This window comes from Tachysurus vachellii, chromosome 11 (assembly GCF_030014155.1).
Source record: "Tachysurus vachellii isolate PV-2020 chromosome 11, HZAU_Pvac_v1, whole genome shotgun sequence".
Classification (NCBI taxonomy): domain Eukaryota; kingdom Metazoa; phylum Chordata; class Actinopteri; order Siluriformes; family Bagridae; genus Tachysurus; species Tachysurus vachellii.
Window position 1 is genome coordinate 12378819 of NC_083470.1, and position 20502 is coordinate 12399320.

General features: G+C 39.1%; 1 protein-coding gene across 3 annotated transcripts in view; it reads right to left on the reverse strand.

Moving 5' to 3' along the window:
- cacna1fb (calcium channel, voltage-dependent, L type, alpha 1F subunit) overlaps window positions 1–20244 on the reverse strand; it is a 44630-nt gene extending 24386 nt beyond the window's left edge. For all 3 annotated transcript variants that reach the window (XM_060880913.1, XM_060880912.1, XM_060880910.1), the window contains exons 1-12: window positions 19849–20244; window positions 17170–17479; window positions 15598–15703; window positions 6525–6664; window positions 5966–6108; window positions 4453–4605; window positions 3854–4050; window positions 2999–3102; window positions 1478–1629; window positions 1176–1250; window positions 800–881; window positions 491–517 (exon numbers count right to left, since the gene is read on the reverse strand). In XM_060880913.1, the coding sequence (XP_060736896.1) occupies window positions 491–517; window positions 800–881; window positions 1176–1250; window positions 1478–1629; window positions 2999–3102; window positions 3854–4050; window positions 4453–4605; window positions 5966–6108; window positions 6525–6664; window positions 15598–15703; window positions 17170–17479; window positions 19849–19870 (1511 nt within the window). In that variant the 5' untranslated portion in view covers window positions 19871–20244. The remainder of the gene's footprint in view (window positions 1–490; window positions 518–799; window positions 882–1175; window positions 1251–1477; window positions 1630–2998; window positions 3103–3853; window positions 4051–4452; window positions 4606–5965; window positions 6109–6524; window positions 6665–15597; window positions 15704–17169; window positions 17480–19848) is intronic.
- Between the last annotated feature and the right edge of the window lie 258 nt (window positions 20245–20502).

A 20502-nucleotide genomic window follows, 5' to 3' on the forward strand; every position in this document is an offset into this window, starting at 1 on the left:
AGGACGCTCATTTTTGTTACAGTGTTGGAAATCACAGCCCACTATCACTAAAGTTATTACATGCATTATTATGTTCTTACAGTTATTAGCCTATTTGTCTTACCAAATATGTTTAATTAAACCTAAATAACTTAAAGTAGACCTATAAACTAAGGTGTGGAAATTTCAGAAATAAAAGGCTCTGTGTAAACATCTGTTATGTGGAATTTATTTTACAGTTAAAAGGTTGCAAAAAGTTTTATAGCTTTTATACTTAGATCATTAAACTAAGATCATTGAGGAGCATTTCCAAAAAAAAATTAAATAAATAAATAAAAACCCTGCTAAAACATCCAACATGACCCTAATCGTTTTTAACAGCTAATTAAGAACATAAACTGGAGGCTAATAGCTGGAGGACATGGCACCATGGCATGAAATCATTTTTTCTGGCATGTTAATTAACCTTCTGTTTTATCTGCTAGCAGTAAACTCTCAGACTCTTACTCACCAGCAGGGGTTTTTCATTATCCAAGCACTATGAAAGAACAGAACAGAACAGAGAAATAATAAGACAAGAGACACACAAACCAAAAATGCCTAAAACTATGAAGTGCACTTAATGGAAGTAATGAGACACTGCAGCAAGGCAAAGAGCAGCATCAGCTGACCAACTGCACCTCTAACATGAACAACTAACATAATGTGTGTGTGTGTGTGTGTGTGTGTGTGTGTGTGTGTGTGTGTGTGTGTGTGTGTGTGTGTGTGTGTGTGTGTGTGTGTGTGTGTGTGTGTGTGTATGTGTGTGTGTGTGTGTTACCAGCAAGCAGCACAACAGTCAGTGTGTTCTTCATCTATATTTTCTGTGTTCTCTGAGGCTGTTTCACTTGCTGGAAGACTTGCTACAAAATAAGAAAGAAAGAGAAACATGTGTTTAAAAGACAATGTGTTTAAATACAGAGGCATGGTGGGAAAAATGCAAAAAAAAAATTTGAAGAGAGCTATTCTATTTTTTGAATGTCAGCTGCATACATGCAATCAAATCTAGAACAGGGTCAAGTCATTTACTGCGAATCAAATAGAGAGAGGCCCAGATTTTGTACAATGATGTACAATTCGAGCTAAAGTCAAGTAGCTCTATATTTAGCTGGTAGGTGGAGTTGATGAGTAGAAAGGCTTCCTCTGATTGGCTGTACCGTGGGTCTCGTTGGAGTGGGTGAACCAGCTGAACTTTCCTCGCTTTTTGTCAGCCAGGTCACGCAGGGTCACACCTGAGAGGGAGAGCAGGACACTAGCGTTAGCTTGATTTTGGAATAAAGCCTAGGGAAAGAATCATATGCACCATATTAATAAATACATTTATTATTATTATTATTATATTTATTATTAAGTATGCATACATACTTTTAATTCAGAGAATTATTTGCTATGGTTTCTGTTTATTAATTTAAGATACAGTGCCATGTTGAATCAAAGGGAAGTGCATGCATGAGCTCACGTCTGTTTCCGTCCTCATTAAATTCGTCAATGTCCTCAGCCTGCATGATCCAGTCCATATAGCCACACAGGTCCTCCTCCAGCTGCTGCTTCTCCCGTAGCTTCTGAAAATCCCCACGTGCTTTAGCCTTCTCTCGTTCCTTAGAGAATTCACTACACACACACAAACACACACACAAACACACACCACAGAGATCTAGGATGAACAGTAATGAATCAAAAAGACTGCTAGGTCAGGGTTTTTTAATACATTTGAGTTATTTTTGAACTGTCTAGCCACATAAATATAAAGAGTGGAATTTTTTTTCAACAAGTTCATTTGCAACCTGCAGGCATTCTCCATACATTTAATCTATATATAACATGCATACTAGCTATACATACATATTTCATATCCGTGCGTTGCGTTATCATTCTCTGCTCATTACTATAGAATTGTTGCCAATGGAGATGAATTGAATGTTTTTAAACATGCTTCATTACATAGAGAATGATATCATTTTAACCTTGATTTAGAACGAGCAATATTTTGGCTGTATACACAGCTACTGAATGGCATCATAACAGTAATTATGGCCATAATTGCTATACTAAATCTATGAAACAAACAGTCCAAATGTAACCATGACAATCTCCTTTCTGTTGAATATACACAGAAATGTATAGCTACAATGAAGCTTTTGTTTTGGAGTTTATAGCCTTGTGCACTGTAGTCATTAGAGCTGTGTGATTGGGGGAATCATGTTTTTTAATCCCTGTCATGTCTGTGGCTATGGGTTGACTAAATGCAGCTGTCACTCTCTCATTCACTTTCAGTAAGCACTTTATCTAGGTCAGGATCACTGGAACAACTGGGTGTGAGGCAGGAACATAATCTGAATAAAATGTGGTATCTATTGCATGGCGTATACAAACACAGACACATATATCCAAGCACTAGCATGGTTTATAGGGTTGGGGGGAAAATGAAGAACCCGGAGCAGACCATGCACAGAAGCTTCAAACAGACAGTAACCCAAGCTCAGCATCAGACCAGGGATGCTGTAGAACATCTGCACCACTGCCAGTTGACAGTTTGAGAACAGCTTTTTAAAACTGATCTTATTGTCCAACAGTTTATGAAGGAAATGGCATTCAGTGACTAAATACACAAAATGTTTTGCTACTTTCTGGTATATCTGGGGCTTTTTGGCACTTTTTGAAAACCTACTGACTTAATGAGATCATAAGCAGTGAGCAGAGACATATTTGAGACATGTGTAAAAACATATTTGTCTGTGCTTGTGATCGGATCATTCAAAAGACAGACGATAATATCAACACTAAAAGAAAGGATCATTTCCAACTCTTCATATATTGCACCTGAACAGTCCCAGTTCTATTAACAGCAATGTATAATTAACAGTTTCCTGCAGGACAACAGACAATTCTTCAAATTTACCACAAGTATAAGAAAGAACAGTTTATAGAAACATACACTGCTGGTGTTAATGTCTGTCTGTCTGTCTGTCTGTCTACTTACCCGCTCAACACACCCAATACAAGGTTGAGGACAAAAAAGGATCCAAAGATGACCAGGCTTACAAAGTAGACCCAGGGCAGCTCAAAACCTATAGCATCATTCATCTACTCAAAGAAAACACACAAAGCATAAAGCACAAAGCATTTAATCATTCATTCATTTCATTTTATTTCATTTCATTCATCCATTCATCTTCAGTACACAGTAGAAAATTATATTTTAGCAAGTGATATTACCTTAAAATTAGTCAAAGTAAACTAATTCAAAGATTATTAAGTTATTTACTATTATTTATTAACTATTTCTAAGTTTTACAATTTCTTAATCTATTGGCAGACACTTTAGCTTCTTTCTAGGAACAAATGCTTACAATTCAATTTAAAATACCTTAAAATTAGTCAAACATGTCTAGAAGAAGGTTTAATAATCTTTTCATAGGAAATACTAGATCATTTTGGTTATAATCAGGATATAATTGCTTGCTAAGATGTCATTTATTTCAGTGTAACACATTATCCAGATCTGGGCCACAGTGTATTCAAAGACTTCCCCAGGAACACCGGGCGCATGGCAAGGAGACACCTTGTATATTATGTCTGTCACATACAGTACATGCACACATATAGACATCTGTGGTCAATTGAATGTGGGAAAACACCTAGCATGTTAACACTAGAAAGAGATATAGAAACAGGGGGCCATTCACGTTCTATTCAATTCCAATCTTTGAATATTGATTCTCTCAATTTTATGCAAATTAACCATGACTCATGAATTCAGCCCAGGTGTGCATACAGTATGTGCATATGTATGTGACAGGCATCCTATAATATTATAATATATATATAAGCTTACCCAGTAAAGAACATCGGTCCAGCCCTCCATCGTAATGCACTGGAAAACAGTCAGCATGGCAAAGAAGAAATTATCAAAATTAGTGATGCCGCCGTTCGGCCCATCCCACTTTCCTCTACACTCTGAACCATTTACGATACATTGCCGACCATGACCGGTGAATGCACATGGAACCGGGTCATCATCTGCAAAGTCATCTGAGAGAAAAAGAGAGTGAGATTTTAGAGAGAATGAGAAATTTGTTGTAATTTATTGCAAATTAACCTAAATGTCATATCACTTTTTTTACATTCAACGTTTGTCCATAATTCCAAAAAGTCACATGCGCTAAGTAATTTAACTGTTTACACTTAACAGTTATTATTACATTATAATTTACATGACAGATAATTATTTTTCATAATGTGATTTCAGAGTTTATTTCCATGAATGTATTTCCTTATATCTTGTATGTAATTTCTGACATATTGATGTCATTAATGTTAGATACATTCATTTTAACACTGTCAATCTAACACTTCTAGTTTATTGCAAAATATATGTATGTACAGTGTGTACATTTGTGCAAGCAACGTGTGTGTTTGTGTGTGAGCATTAACCTGTGCCGATAAAGTAGCATGTCTTGTGCATGCGGCCGATGAAGAGCTCCAGGCCAATTATTGCATAGATGATTATGACAAACAGGACAAGAAGAGAGATGTGAAGTAAAGGAACCATAGCTTTCATGATGGAGTTCAGCACAATCTGCAAACCTGGAGATTTAAAAAAAAAAGACAGATAACGAGATTACTACAAACAAGAACAAATGTCACCCAATATTTTTTATCCACATCTTTTCAAAATTCATCACTGTAGAAAATACAAAGAAAATGTAGTGTCTGATAAAAAAAACTTCTGCAGTATTCAAATATGCTTTTTGTAGTTTAAGCTATGATCATACGGTATATTATTTCAAGCATCTTTGCCTTAGCTCTGATTGAACTCTTTACTGTACAATATCATGACTTTGGGCTACAAAGATGACTCAAGCTCTTGTGAAGATTTTAAGCAACTCCAGAGGCTGTAATAACAATCCGGGCTTAGTCATGCTTCTATACTACAGCTATTGAATGGGACACAATTGCCACAAGGGCCAAAAAGCCTGTGCCACATACAATCTAGTACATAATCCTAATCAAGGTTAATCAGCCTTGTACTCAGCACATACTTTACACGATATTAGTCCAAAATCTCTGTAGTGAGAAACATTATCTAATTTTATAGATAAAAATATTTATCAGTAAAAATGATGGATGTACCTTCTGAAATAGGAGCTTCATGCTCATTCTCTTACATGCTGTAGTAGATAGCTGTACTGTACAGTGCTAATAAATTGTCTTGTTTTCCAGGTTTTTTGTTTGTTTTTCATATTGATTCATATTAGATGGTACTGTAGTATGATACTGGCATTATACTGGCATTGTAAATATTTTTGAGCCTTATAAAATATTATATTAGTTATTTTCTTGATATTATATTAGTTATTTTCCTGATCCTAATTTCTCTATACAGCCTGTATACTGTGACATACTGCACACACACCGTGACACACACACACAGACACAGACTGACTTGGCACTCCTGAAACAAGTCTGAGAGGTCGTAAGACTCTGAATGACAATTATACTGCATAATACATATACATTAAGTCACCACTACTGTAAATGGTTATAGATTATGATCATTTCTGTTTAACCATAGTCTTAGACTAAAACACACGGCTTTCAAGTGCAAATTATGAAAAGGGAATATAAAGGTATATTTATGTTATATTTATGTTTTATATATATATATATATATATATATATATATATATATATATATATATATATATATATACGTATATATATATATATATATATATATATATATATATATATATACGTATATATATATATATATACATATATATATATATATGAGGAAAAGTACACTGGACTGATTCCCTGCTTACACAGTCTGCACATTACAACTTGAATTTCTCTATACAGCCTGTATACTGTGACATACTGCACACACACCGTGACACACACACACACACACACACACACACACACACACACACAGACTGACTTGGCACTCCTGAAACAAGTCTGAGAGGTCGTAAGACTCTGAAAGCTCTGAGTGCTTTCACATCCAGGCCTCCTGGCTTCCCTGGTATGTGATGTGTTTCCCCAGATTTATTGGTTGCTGTCTCCAACACTACACTGAACAATCTACAACACACACGCACAAAAAAGGTATTACACAATAATAATTGCTAAGAAGAAGAAGAAGAAGAAGAAGAAGAAGAAGAAGAAGAAGAAGAAGAAGAAGAAGCATTTGTTGAAAATCCATAAATATTCCAAGTATCCAATGACAAATGTAATAAAGGGCAAAAAAAAGTTTTTTACAACCTTCCTAACATTTACAGGATGTTTTATTCATCTTCATATATTCAGGTAACTTTTTAGTAAAAAAAGATAACAGCAGGAAGAAATAGGGGAAGGTGTAACAGTAATTCTACTGGAAAGCAACTGCAAGGTATTGCACCAGCTGAATATATAATAAGGGTGTAAATAAATATGCAAGTGAGGGATTATCTATCTAGGCACTGACACAGGGAAAAAGGAAGGTCACCACCATAACATACCCCACAATGACGATGACAAAGTCTAACAGGTTCCAGCCATTGCGGATGTAGGAGCTGGGGTGCATGACCAGACCATAGGCCAGAATCTTTAGAAAGGTTTCTACAGTGAAGATGACCAGAAAGATGTATTCCACTTGTTCCTGTACACACAGAGGATGTTCACAGAATTGTTCATTAATCTGAACAATTTGAACAATATCACAAAATGTATAAATTGTGTGTGTTTGTGTGTGTGTTTGTGTGTGTGTGTGTGTGTGTGTGTATAATTACATAATGTTTCTGCCTATTAACAAAAATGTGAAAGCATAACCACTTATTTTATATTGTCACCTTACACACTTTATAGTGTCAACTGAGACTTTCTTCATATACACCTACGCACTGTGAAACATTTAGATGTACGGATCACTGATTCTTCAAAACAAGCAAATGAATCACCTTTGTACTGTAAGCCCTAACTGTAATTTTCATTTGATGAGGGATGAGGGATGGTTAGAGAGTCTGACTCGTAATCCTAAGGTTGTGGGTTTGAGTCTCGGGCCGGCCACGACCGAGGTACCCTTGAGCAAGGCACCGAACCCCCAACTGCTCCCCGGGCGCCGCAGCATAAATGGCTGCCCACTGCTCCGGGTGTGTGTTCACGGTGTGTGTGTTCACTGCTGTGTGTGTGCACTTTGGATGGGTTAAATGCAGAGAACGAATTCTGAGTATGGGTCACCATACTTAACCGCATGTCACGTCACTAAAATTCACTAAATTATGGAAGATTAGACGGGGTTTAGCTTAGCTGCTGTTAGACATACATATGTACAGCTCATATTTAACTTGACCTACAAGGTGAGATTCACTGAGATGCTGTGGTGGGATCATAAGAGAGCTGTGCCCTCAACCATCAGTGAACTGACGAGTGTAAAAGAGAGAGGACAAAAATCTATCCAAAATGATTACTAATAAACTTCTTCACAAAAAAGGACTTTTTACTTTCTTACTTTTTAAGTGTATGAATACCAAAAAATAAAACCCAAAACCAACAAACCATAAGAATTATACTGCATAATACATATACATTAAGTCACCACTACTGTAAATGGTTATAGATTATGATCATTTCTGTTTAACCATAGTCTTAGACTAAAACACACGGCTTCAAGTGCAAATTATGAAAAGGGAATATAAAGGTATATTTATGTTATATTTATGTTTTATATATATATATATATATATAAGGAAAAGTACACTGGACTGATTCCCTGCTTACACAGTCTGCACATTATTCATCTAGGTCTAAAGAATGTGAAAGATATAAAGAGAAAGCAAAATAGAGCGCGAGAGCGAGAGAGAGAGAGAGAGAGAGAGAGAGAGAGAGAGAGAGAGAGAGAGAGAGAGATTCCACGATCCAGCACATTTGATTTTAAAATAAGGATGGGGAATTAGTGAGCATTTTGAAGGATTACCAATCTGTCAGCAGCCTCTCACTCTCTCTCTCTCTCTCTCTCACTCTGAATGTGTGTGTGTGTGTGTGTGTGTGTGTGTGTGTGTGTGTGTGTGTGTGTGTGTGTGTGTGTGTGTGTGTGTGAGACATGCTGTCACAAAACAGCTTTAAGAAATATATGAAGAAGTTGCAGAAGAAAAATAACTCTTTTTCCTTCAAAAATTGAAAAGCCATAAAGCTACAGTTCTGTACAACTGTCAATATGTTATATCTTATATCAGTGGACAAATGAAAACTAATAGGATATTATGGAATATTAACATTGCAGAAGGATCAGAGATGAGTTGGCTCAGTGCAAGGAGAAACAACACACACACACACACACACACACACAAACACACAGACACACACACACACACACACACTCATTAAATACATGCCTCCCCCTTCTGCACCTGCCATCTGAAATCTGGCTTTAAGCATCTACACAGTGGTGGAGAGAGAAAGTGGGGGATGGAGAGAGAGATATAGGGGCAAAAATGAGTGATGGAGTCATGTGGAAAAGATATGGAAAGAGGAAAGAAGAGTAAGCTGCTTATCAGAGCCAAGAGCATTTAAAACAACCAAAAAAGAACAGGCAGTTACCATCTCTCCTGACCCCTTCACACACTATTCTCTCTCTCTCACACTTTCTCTGAATTGTTCCTTTGCCCCTCTCTGACACGTAAAGCCATTCTTTGTCCTCTGCCTGAAGGTCTTGTACCTTATGAATGGCTTAGAAGAAAATCCAGGGAGAGAATGATTACGCACAGTACAAGACCTTCAAGGGTATGTTTTGTGTAGCCTCATATCTGTTTTCCCACTAGGACATGATTTTTTGTTCAGAGGATATTTTTTGTGTAGAAAATCCACGGAGGTTAACATCTTATTCTCAAAAAATCTTGAAATAAGATGGTGAGCTACTCTTTGTGTTTTAGGTTCAAGTTACTTTCTTTGTACCAATGCATATCTGACCTTGAGAAAGGTACTCCATCCCAAACAACATGGTGCCTCAGTTCTCCTCTAAGCCAGGCACAGAGACAGCCCCAACCATAAGGGTCAATTATTTCACCATGGCTGAGGTAAAAAAGTGGATGTGTATCGATAACACTGTTTGAATAAATTATGATGTAGCAGGTAAATGTTTCAGACTCTAAGACTGCTGGTATTTTACTTGTTTTCAGGTTTATCTTCAGAATACTGATTATAGGAAGTAATGAGTAATGGGGAAAATGCTGAGTCACCTTTTCCTTTGCTGTCTTTATTTAAAAAGTCATTAATGATAAGTTTAATCTAAATAAGTGTTAAATAATTGAAATAAGAAATTGCATTGTTTAGTGTATGTGTGTGTGTGTGTGTGTGTGTGTGTGGTTTGCCTTTTAAGGATAGACACAGTAATTATACATGTATTTATGGACAATTTTATTTATAAACACTTCGTGAAAATGAAAGAATAAATGAAATAATGAGCTAACAAAATGCCGTCAGAATATTTCTACACCCAACATCTAAAAAAAAGGAAATACACATGGTATGCAAATTGGAAATGCTCAAAAGTAATTTCGACTAGATCCTATCTTGAATACTAGAGTAACTTTACTATGATAATATCACAAGTCATAATTTTGATTGACTGATTTATTTTCAGATACTAAAGCTGACTTCAATACAGTATCGTTTTGTGTGTGTCATTATTCATTTAAGTACTGTACATACTTATTACTATATATTAGCTTTAAATTTTCAATGCTTGGCAATAGTAGATTAAGCCAGCAATCACCCATCCATCCATCCATCCATCTTTTACCACTTATCCGGGGCCGGGGCAGCAGTCTAAGCAGGGACGCCCAGACTTCCCTCTCCCCAGACACTTCCTCCAGCTCTTCCGGCGGAATACCAAGGCGTTTCCAGGCCAGCCGAGAGACATAGTCCCTCCAGCGTGTCCTAGGTCTTCCCCGGGGCCTCCTCCCGGTTGGACATGCCCGGAACACCTCCCCAGGGAGGCGTCCAGGAGGCATCCGGAACAGATGCCGAGCCACCTGAGCTGACTCCTCTTGATGTGGAGGAGCAGCGGCTCTACTCTAAGCTCCTCCCGAGTGACCGAGCACCTTACCCTATCTCTAAGGGAGCGCCCAGCCACCCTGCGGAGGAAACTCATTTCGGCCGCCTGTATCCGGGATCTTGTCCTTTCGGTCATGACCCAAAGCTCATGACCATAGGTGAGGGTAGGAACGTAGATCGACTGGTAAATAGAGAGCTTCGCCTTGCGGCTCAGCTCTTTCTTCACCACAACAGACCGGTATATCAACCACATCACTGCAGAAGATACACCGATCCGCCTGTCGATCTCCCGCTCCATCCTTCCCTCACTCGTGAACAAGACCCCAAGATACTTAAACTCCTCCACTTGAGGCAGGAGCTCTCCACCAACCTGAAGAGGGCAAGCCACCCTTTTCCGGCTGAGAACCATGGCCTCGGACTTGGAGGTGCTGATTCTCATCTCGATTCAAACCATCCCAGTGCACGCCGAAGATCCTGATTTGAGGAAGCCAACAGGACAACATCATCTGCAAAAAGAAGAGAAGAAATCCTGTGGTCCGCAAACCGGACTCCCTCCGGCCCCCAACTGTGCCTAGAAATCCTGTCCATATAAATAATGAACAGGACCGGTGACAAAGGGCAGCCCTGCCGGAGTCCAACATGCACTGGGAACAAGTCTGACTTACTGCCGGTCCCTATGTGACTTACTGTTATATAGGGACCGGACAGCCCTTAGCAGAGGGCCCCGGACCCCATACTCCCAGAGCACCCCCCACAGGTCACCATGAGGGACACAGTCGAATGCCTTCTCCAGATCCATGAACCCTCCAGCAACCTGGCAAGGGTATAGAGATGGTCCAGTGTTCCACAACTGGGACAAAACCCGCATTGTTCCTCCTGAATCCGAGGTTCGACTATCGGCCGAATTCTCCTCTCCAGTACCCTGGCATAGACTTTTCCGGGGAGGCTGAGGAGTGTGATCCCCCTGTAGTTGAAACACACCCTCCGGTCCCCCTTCTTAAACAGAGGGACCACCACCCCAGTCTGCCAGTCCAGAGGCACTGTCCCCAGCTGCCACGCAATGTTGCAGAGGCGTGTCAACCAAGACAGCCCCACAACATCCAGAGACTTGAGGTACTCAGGGCGGATCTCATCCACCCCCGGTGCCTTGCCACTGAGGAGCTTCTCAGCTACCTCAGTGACCTCAGCTTGGGGGATCGACGAGTCCACAACTGAGCCCCCGGCCTCTGCTTCCTCAGTGGAAGACATGTAAGTGGGGTTGAGGAGAACCTCGAAGTACTCCTTCCACTGTCCGAGGATGTCCCCAGTCAAAGTCAGCAGATTCCCACTCCCACTGTAAACAGTGTGCGCAGGGCACTGCCTCCCCCTCCTGAGGCGCCGGACGGCTTGCCAGAATTTCTTCAAGGCCAACCGATAGTCCTTCTCCATGGCCTCACCGAACTCCTCTCAGACCAGGGTTTTTGCCTCTGCAACCACCTGGGCTGAAGCTTGCTTGGTCCTCTGGTACCTATCAGCTGCCTCCGGAGTCCCCCGAGCCAACCAGGTTCGATAGGACTCCTTCTTCAGCTTGACGGCATCCCTTACTTCTGGGGTCCACCACTGGGTTTGAGGATTGCTGCCACGACAGGCACCAGAGACCTTACGGCCACAGCTACGAGCGGCCACATCGACAATGGAGGTGGAGAACATGGTCCACTCGGACTCAATAACTCCAACCTCGCTCGGGATCTGGTTGAAGCCCTGCCGGAGGTGGGAGTTGAAGATCTCTCTGACCGGAGACTCTGTCAAACGTTCCCAGCAGACCCTCACAGTACGTTTGGGTCTGCCAAGCCTGTCCAACTTCCTCCCCCGCCATCGGATCCAACTGGTGATCAGTTGACAGCTCCGCCCCTCTCTTTACCCGAGTGTCCAAGACATACGGCAGGAGGTCAGATGAAACAACCACAAAGTCGATCATCGACCTCCGACCTAGGGTGTCCTGGTGCCATGTGTACTGATGGACACCCTTATGCCTGAACATGGTGTTCGTTATGGACAAACAGTTACTAGCACAGAAGTCCAATAACAGAATACCACTCGGGTTCAGGTCAGGGGGGCTGTTCCTCCCAATCACGCCCCTCCAGGTGTCACTGTCGCTGCCCACATGAGCGTTGAAGTCCCCCAGTAAAGCGACGGAGTCCCCGGTCGGAGCACTTTCCAGCGCCCCTTCAAGAGACGTCAAGAAGGTCGGGTACTCTACACTGCCATTTGGCCCGTAAGCACAAATAACAATGAGAGACCTATCCCCGACCCGAAGGCACAGGGAAACGACCCTCTCGTTCACCGGGGTGAACTCCAACACATGGTTGCTGAGCTGGGGGGCTATTAGCAAGCCCACACCAGCGCGCCGCCTCTCACCGCGGGCAACTCCAGAGTAGTAGAGAGTCCAGCCTCTCTCAAGGAGTTGGGTTCCAGAGCCCAAGCTGTGCGTGGAGGCAAGCCCAACTATCTCTAGTCGGTATCTCTCAACCTCCCGCACCAGCTCAGGCTCCTTCCCCCCCAGCGAGGTGACATTCCATGTCCCTAGAGCCAGATTCCGTGTCCGGGGATTGGGTCGCCGAGGCCCCCGCCTTCGACTGCCACATTGCACCACTTAATGCATCACCTTTTCTTTATATACAAACCTACATGTTGTTATTTTGTTCAATTGAAGGATGCAATCCTCCCTAGACTCAGTAAGTAAAAGAAATTGTTCGTTTTTGTTTGTGCATGGTATAAAGTTGTGTTTTCACACTTAAACATTTAGTAAATCCAAGCCTTAATACAGACATCTAGGAAAAAGACATCCTCTGACTTGGAAACCTGAATATGCTAGAAGTACATGCAGTGTGAAAATCTTCATGAACATGAATCAATATTATATCTATTTCAGTTTGTCTGAGAAATCTTTTTCTGAGACTAAAAAAATTTTCCAACATGCATTTTCATCATTCCAGTTTCTTCGGAGTACTGAATATATTTAAGTGTTAATGTTCAGAGCACTTTGCTTAGCTTCATTTGCATGCAAATTGCACAGCTTCACCTCTTCACATACTGCCGCTCCAATGGGACTGGCAGAAGGCTATGCCTGAAGGATCCAGTCTCCAACAGTGTGATGATGTGCAACCTTATTAGGCTTCTCTTTCTATCTCTCTTTCTCTGGTTTTCTCTCACAAGCCCTTTAGTAACCCCTCTTAGCAAACAACTGCTTGGTTCACTAAGCGTCTATGCATTAATGCGATGCCATGCATGCTCCCCTGCATAAATGGCACTCATATAGCTCTGAGAGTTTCTCTCATACATGTCCCATTAAGTTCAATTCTCAAAGAGAGATAAACATGGGGTTGGAATAATTTCTGTTCTAGTGTTGCTTTAAAAAGAAGCCAAATATACTCAAATCTCCATTTAGTGGAGTAGTGTTGACCCAGGGCCCTTTTTGATCTGTTCATCCTTTTGAAATTTGTGACCTTTCAAAGGTTGAAAGTGTGTGTATCATGTTCTGGATGCAGCACGCAAAACACTCTATACAAAGCACACAATTCATTTAGATAATGCAGACTTCCTAATCCGCAGATGGGATCCTCTGTTCCTTTAAAGACTGCCACTAAGACATCACAGCTAAAGAACACAGTCATACTCTGAATATAAAGGACCAAAGCACCAAGACAGCATTTGGATCATGGGGGAAGGGGGGATTAAACTTGCTTATTTTTATTGGATATTAATATAAATTGAAGCACTCAAAGAGATTATAGTCCACATGTGGAAAAGGTGGATTGGCCACATGTGCTCATAGCCTTGGCTACACATGATTGCAATATTCAGCTGACAGGAAATTAATTTCTCCATCTCCACAGACAGTAACCACAAATATGAACAAGCTAATCTATTACTGTTAAATAATGTTAAAGGTTTCCAGAAATGTAAAAGCTCACAAGGTTGACAGGGCAGAGATTAAACTGTTGTTTTGGTGCAATTAAATCCTGGGATTCACTAGTGAGACCAAACATTTTTGCATATTGCATCATCTCCTCACTAGCATGTGTGCATTTTTAGAAAAATAAACTCTGTGGCTTAAATATTATGATTCACCAGAACAAATGATTTATTTCACCTAACAGATCTACACCTTGTTAAAGGGATTATATAGTAGTTATATGGAATTATATAGAAATATTAGCATTAAGATTTTACTTCATGGAATCTAAACGTGTCAAGCACAAACCTGTTTTATCATGATAATGACTACATTGCTACCTCTTCATGCTACATCAGTGCCTGACCTTATTAATGCTCTTATACTGTAGCTGGATGGGCTCATTTCCACAGCCACACTCCAAAAACTGGTGAAAAACCTTTCCAGAAGAGTGGAGTCTGTTATAGCAGCAACAGAGGGATCAACTCTCTGCTAATATTAATTTTGTAATGGGCTGTTCAACAAGCACATACAGTACAGGTCTGATGGTCAGGTGTCCACTAGAATTTTGGCCATATAATGCAATGTATGAACCTTATACAGATATATCAGTATCTATTCTTCACAATGTCCTCATACTAATTAATTCTAATGATCTTTTTTGAGTATGTAAAGGAAATGGAAATGAATAAATGAATAACCAGTTCATAGAAAAGATATAATTCAATGTACTGTTAATTTCGCCACCTTTCTAGATGTTGTGGACAGCATGCACTGCATTGTTTAGCTCGACAGAGTGGTCAAACATTGCAAGGAGTTCTAATAGCAGCTGACTGAGTTAGCAGTCACACTGCACATGCCTACTCTCCATGAACATTTTCAGTAGAGGAGGTTCAATGGACAAGGTTGTTGCATTTTTTTACATTAAATTTGACTAGTTAAATATAAATACTATGTTGCTGCCAGGACCTTTCACAGAAAATAATCTGCTTTAAATTTAGAACTTCCCACAAACAAGGTGTATAGTAAGTGCAAACAGTGCGTCTATGATATACAGAACCAATTCTACTACGAGGTATGTTGCAAACATTAGAAAAAGGGAAACATTAGAAGAGTGGATAATGTTTGTACATTAGAAATGTGTTCGGACCACAGTGACCTTGCTTCCCATGCAATGGCTTAGAAAAAAATTAGATAAATATGCCTTTTCCCAATCCCAAAATCTATTGGCTGGTTTGAGGTTAACCTATGTGTGTGTTACAATTGTCAAAGGAAACACCTACCTTATTGAACACAGGTGAACAAATCAGTAGATCAGAAACTTCAAATGAGTTGCTATCTATCTATCTGTCTATCTGTCTGTCTTTCTATCTGGTTTTCTTTTTTCTTCTCCCAACAAATGGCCAGTTGAAATGCTTGTAGTGTTAAGGTGTTGTTTTACAACTAAAGTACAAAGTGTGCCTTTTAGTATATTAATTTGAATAGAATGAATCTATGTTAAGACTGAGAACGCCATGTTAAAAATCATCAGTCTTTCAGACACCAAGGCAGACCTTGATCCTAAAATTTCAAATTCAATTTATTTCTCTGGGATCATTACTACTCACCAGATCATGGTTAGTAGCATTGGAATCATCCTCCGGAAAAGGCTTGGATACTCCCAGAGCCACACAGTTAGCAAAAATGGCTAGGAGAATAAAAATATCAAAAGGTCTGAAGACCTGAGTCAAGGAAGCAGTAGATTAGTTATTGTGATGGACACGTCTTATATTCATATTATTTACAAAATAAATAAATAAAAAAACATTTAAAAATAAAAGCAGACACCTATTTAATTTCTAGTTTTAATAGGAAACATGAGAGATGTTAAGAGATAAGAGACACCAGCACAGCTTTAGGGTTTCCCAATAGTCTTGAATTCATTCCCAAGAACCTCACATCCTCAAATTCCTTTCTAATCCAAGTCTGATTACGCAGTTCTAAATGTCACTACTTCTGTTTGATCATTATGATTCCTGTTAATGTCTTTTGTATTTAAAGTGTTTTTTAGCCTGTCGCTGAATTGTTTTGGTGAAGAATTTTAGTCAAAGGGTTTGTTCATATTTTGATCAGTTGTATTCTTAGCTTTCTTCATTTCACATCTCAAGAAGGAATTCAGTCATTTCTGTGTCTGCCATTTTATCCAGGAACTTGTGTGTGAGCTTCAACCAATCACACTATTCAAAGCCCAGCCCCATGAGTGCATTCATATACGGTGTGGTCCACACTCTATTGAAATAAACATGCGCCACCTGGCACAGGTCAGTTCCTGAATAGTTTTTAGGTTCCATAACAGCACTCACACGGAATATTGGCCTTAATTTTCAAACTGTATATATATTCTTATTAAAAGAGATCAGGCAAGAATAAACCTTGTTTCTTGAGCTAAAGAACATTTTATGTGTAGAATCACTAATCACAATAAAGTCAAAACCAGGTTTAGGTATAGAGCCGTGAAGTCCCAAAACCTGTTAGAGGGTCCAGGTATACTGTCACAGAGCATTTGTTACAGTAGGAATACTTGTTCACCTCATTTATACAGTATTATCTGTAGTGTGGCAGCAGTGCAATGCACAAAATCACATTACAATGTTCACATTAACCATCAGACTGTAAAAATCTGTGACATCAGTGATTTGAACCACGGCATGATTGACAGACTGGCTGGTTCGGGTATGTCTATTACTGCTGATCTCCTGGGATTTTTACACACAATCTCTGAGTTAACTCAGAATTTGGCTGCAACAGCATGAATCCATAGACCCAACCTGGCTTGTGGAGATGATGGTGTAGGGAATGTTTTCTTGCTACACTTTGATCCTGTTAATGCCAATAAATCATCGCTTGAATGCCACAGCCTGACCATGTGCATCCTTTCATAGTCACATTTTACCCATCTTCTGGTGCTTCAACACAGTTGAACTAATGTAGATCTACCATTCTTTACTTTAGTCACAAGTAGATTATATCAATCATATATTTATACTTTTTTGTTTGACTTGTACTTCAGGTGAAAATGTCCCATTAATATTTGTGCACATGGCAAACATAAACATATTTGTTTTAAATACACTGTATATCAAATATGTGCTGAAATAAAAAGCACTTTCCATTTTAATTGCACTCATGCTGAAGGATACTTCCACTCGACTATTGACAGTGCAGCCCTACGGATGGGGTTGTTCAGCTTAAGACAAAAAAGAGCTCTTGGCGCTCGCTGAACCTGGTTGGAGCCTTGCACCTGCTTCTTGCCATGCTGGCTCTTCTTCCTTTGTGTCCCTGTTGAGCTGGTGTTGGAGTTGAGTGTGTCTGTGCGATTTATCCTCGGCTTCTCACTGTCTTCCCAGTCATCCTCCTCATCCTCTTCTCTCTCAACCCCCTCTCCTCCACCCTCTTCCTCCTCCTCCCCTTCTCCGCCACCTTCCTCTGACTCTTTGGAGTACCCATTACCTGAAAAGAGCACAGGGCAGAGTGGAGAGGTTTAACTCTGTCATGACCAGCTGCTTAGTCTTCCATGAATCTAACAAATTCACAACTGACACATAATCAGTCCAATTAAATTAAATTAATTAATTACCTGACATCATAAATATAAGCAAACAAAGCTTATAAAAATCATTATACAATATTACAACAGAAAATTTAAATGTCAGAAACAGTTTTTGCAACAGTGTCTAGATCACAAGACCAAGGCATCTGATATAAAATCTAATACATAAAAACATCACGAATATTGCAGGCATATTGTTGTATTTGTAGTTATTACACAAATTGTTATTACTATTTCAATAATACAGATTCCACCATTTATTTGGTATCTTATTAAATAGCAGTTGATCAGTTATTTGTTACATCAGTTTTTTCTCCGACAGTTACTTTTGTATGTGTGTGAGGGTGTGTGGGTGAATAATTTTGTCCTCAGATGACATTTCCCAGTCTTTCCAGTGTATATAATAATAATAATAATAATAATAATAATAATAATAATAATAATAATAATAATAATAATAATAATAATATGTATTAAACATCAGTTTTAAATAGTTAGAGTGTGGTGCTGGATGTAATGCTGCTTAAGCAAATATCATTTAAGAAAATGCACGTAAATTCATGGTCAGAACTACACATGACTGACACTCAGCTATGTTTTACTCACCCAGCAGATATACCTCTTATGCAATCAGTGCACTGCACTTTAAGGATTATTACTTTTTTATACAATTTTTTTAAATAAATACTATTATTAATGAACAACATCAATGTTTGAAATTCCTTATATAATGTTTTATTTTCCTAATTTAAAAATCAACAAATATATATTTAAACACATTTTAATACTAATTTACTAAATATGATCCTAAATGTTTCCAACCAACATTTTCACATAATGTAAAGTTTGGGTTCGGCAATTAGGGGAACGTTCGGGAATAAGCATTTCCAGTATGTAAATGCATAATTGTTTATTATTTGTAATATTTAAATAGTTTAATACATATACATTTACTCATTCAAACCTGTACTGTGTTCTTAAGAAAGTCGGTTGTGATTTCTTTTTTTCATATTGAAAAATCAGCAGTGAAAACCTCTGATTGTAAGGAGCCTGAAAGCAAAGCTGTGCTAATCAGCCCCTGCCTGTGGTGAGGAGATGAGATTTCTACAATAGGTGAGCTGAGCCACACTGTGACAGATGTGACCTACTTCCATGCAAGGACAGAGTCAGTGTGACCGAAAAGGATTCTGGGACAGAGGTTTCTCAGTGCTCTTATACCTGTGGACTCATTTGACTATCTGCTGGCTAAATAACAGCCCAGCTACCACATAACAGGAATGAGAGAGAACTGAACTGTTTACTAGTTTAATTTTCTTATTTCTATTAAGAATAAAGTGAAGTCTAACCATCTTTAATTCTTGTTTTCATCATATAACAAAACAGACAGAACAGTTCTGTCTAACAGTGAACCCGGTCGTTCCTTAAAAGACGATGCAGAAAAAAATTAAAAAATGTTTTGTTTTAAACAATATTAATTTTTAGTCACACTCCAATCAAAATATTTCTGATTCACAGATTTCTTTTATGCTATAAATGTCTTTGATGCAGATTGACATGATAAAAATCTTGCATGTAAACAAGACTCACCTCACAAACCCACAGAGTGTCATCTTCAACATTGTACTAAGAGGATATTGGTATAAATTAAGGCTTTTCTGTATCTAAAATTGAATTGATGTGTTCATACTACTGAAATACTACTTTGGACAATCTTTTAAATAAATATATTATTTTTTTATAATATTTATCAATCTTTTAAAACTTATGTATAATTTATAACTTAGAATGCATTTGCATGTGGATGTCAATGTATTACATGACTCAGTCTCATAATATATGATATAATGTAACAGGCAGCTTAGGATCATTAATGCAGCTCACTTATTTAGCATATTTTTTTTTTTTTTTTTTTTTGAGATTGCATGTAAACAATCTGAAGACGTTTAAATAAATTCCTGAAATGTGTCAGATTAAATGTGGAGCAGCAACATCTGGCCAATGCAATGCAGGAAATGGGTTGATAACATTCGGCACAGCTGGAGGCGCATAACCTTCATTTCTCATTAAAGCTTCTGTTGCATATTTCTGCTTCTGGAATTAGTCGAGTTTTTCTTCTCAATTGTTCTCCCAAGCGGCGCAAAGCCACATTTACGCATAGATTTCCCCCAAAAACACTGTAACTGGTCACTGTGTAACTGGGACTCCATTCCATACAGTATGCCTTCACATGAGTGGAAAACTGAAATTGAAGGGAATGTTGAAGACTTACTTTTCCGGTTCTCCTCATTCATGTCGGATTTGCTTTGCTCCCTTTCACCTCATCATTACGCAGTGCATGATGTTCAGCATCAGTCTCCACTAAGTCCCATTTATGTACTGTACTCAAACCGAATCACACACAGCACTTCGTTCATATAGCTAGAACCCTGCTATGCGGTTTGCGTAACCCATTGATTAAAGTCGAATAAATTCACGCGCAAATCCCAGAGATTCAAACGCGTCCCTGATCACAGGCAGGAAAAACGCGCAAGTTTGTAGATAATGAGAAAGGAACCCGCAGCTGTTTGACAGAGCAGGATATCAGCCGTCTTTCTCTGATTATCTCCGCATCTGAGCCGCCGGTTCGGGATTAAAGCAAAACAGGTGGTTTAGAGCAAACCGTAGCTGGGAAACTTATTAAAAAGAACAGGGAGGGATTCGGAACAGATAAATATATGGAGCGTCGACAGGAGGGTTGCCAGATTCTCAATCTTTAAACCCTCCCAGTTCACTGTAAACCAGCCCAGAACTCACCTATAAATACAAATCACTGATGCGCTGTTTCCAAAAGTACATGTTTAAATAACGTTACAAGGAAGACAGGTATGTTAATAAGTCAGAATATTTTAACTATTTGAATAGTTTTTATTGTTGGTGAGTGGGT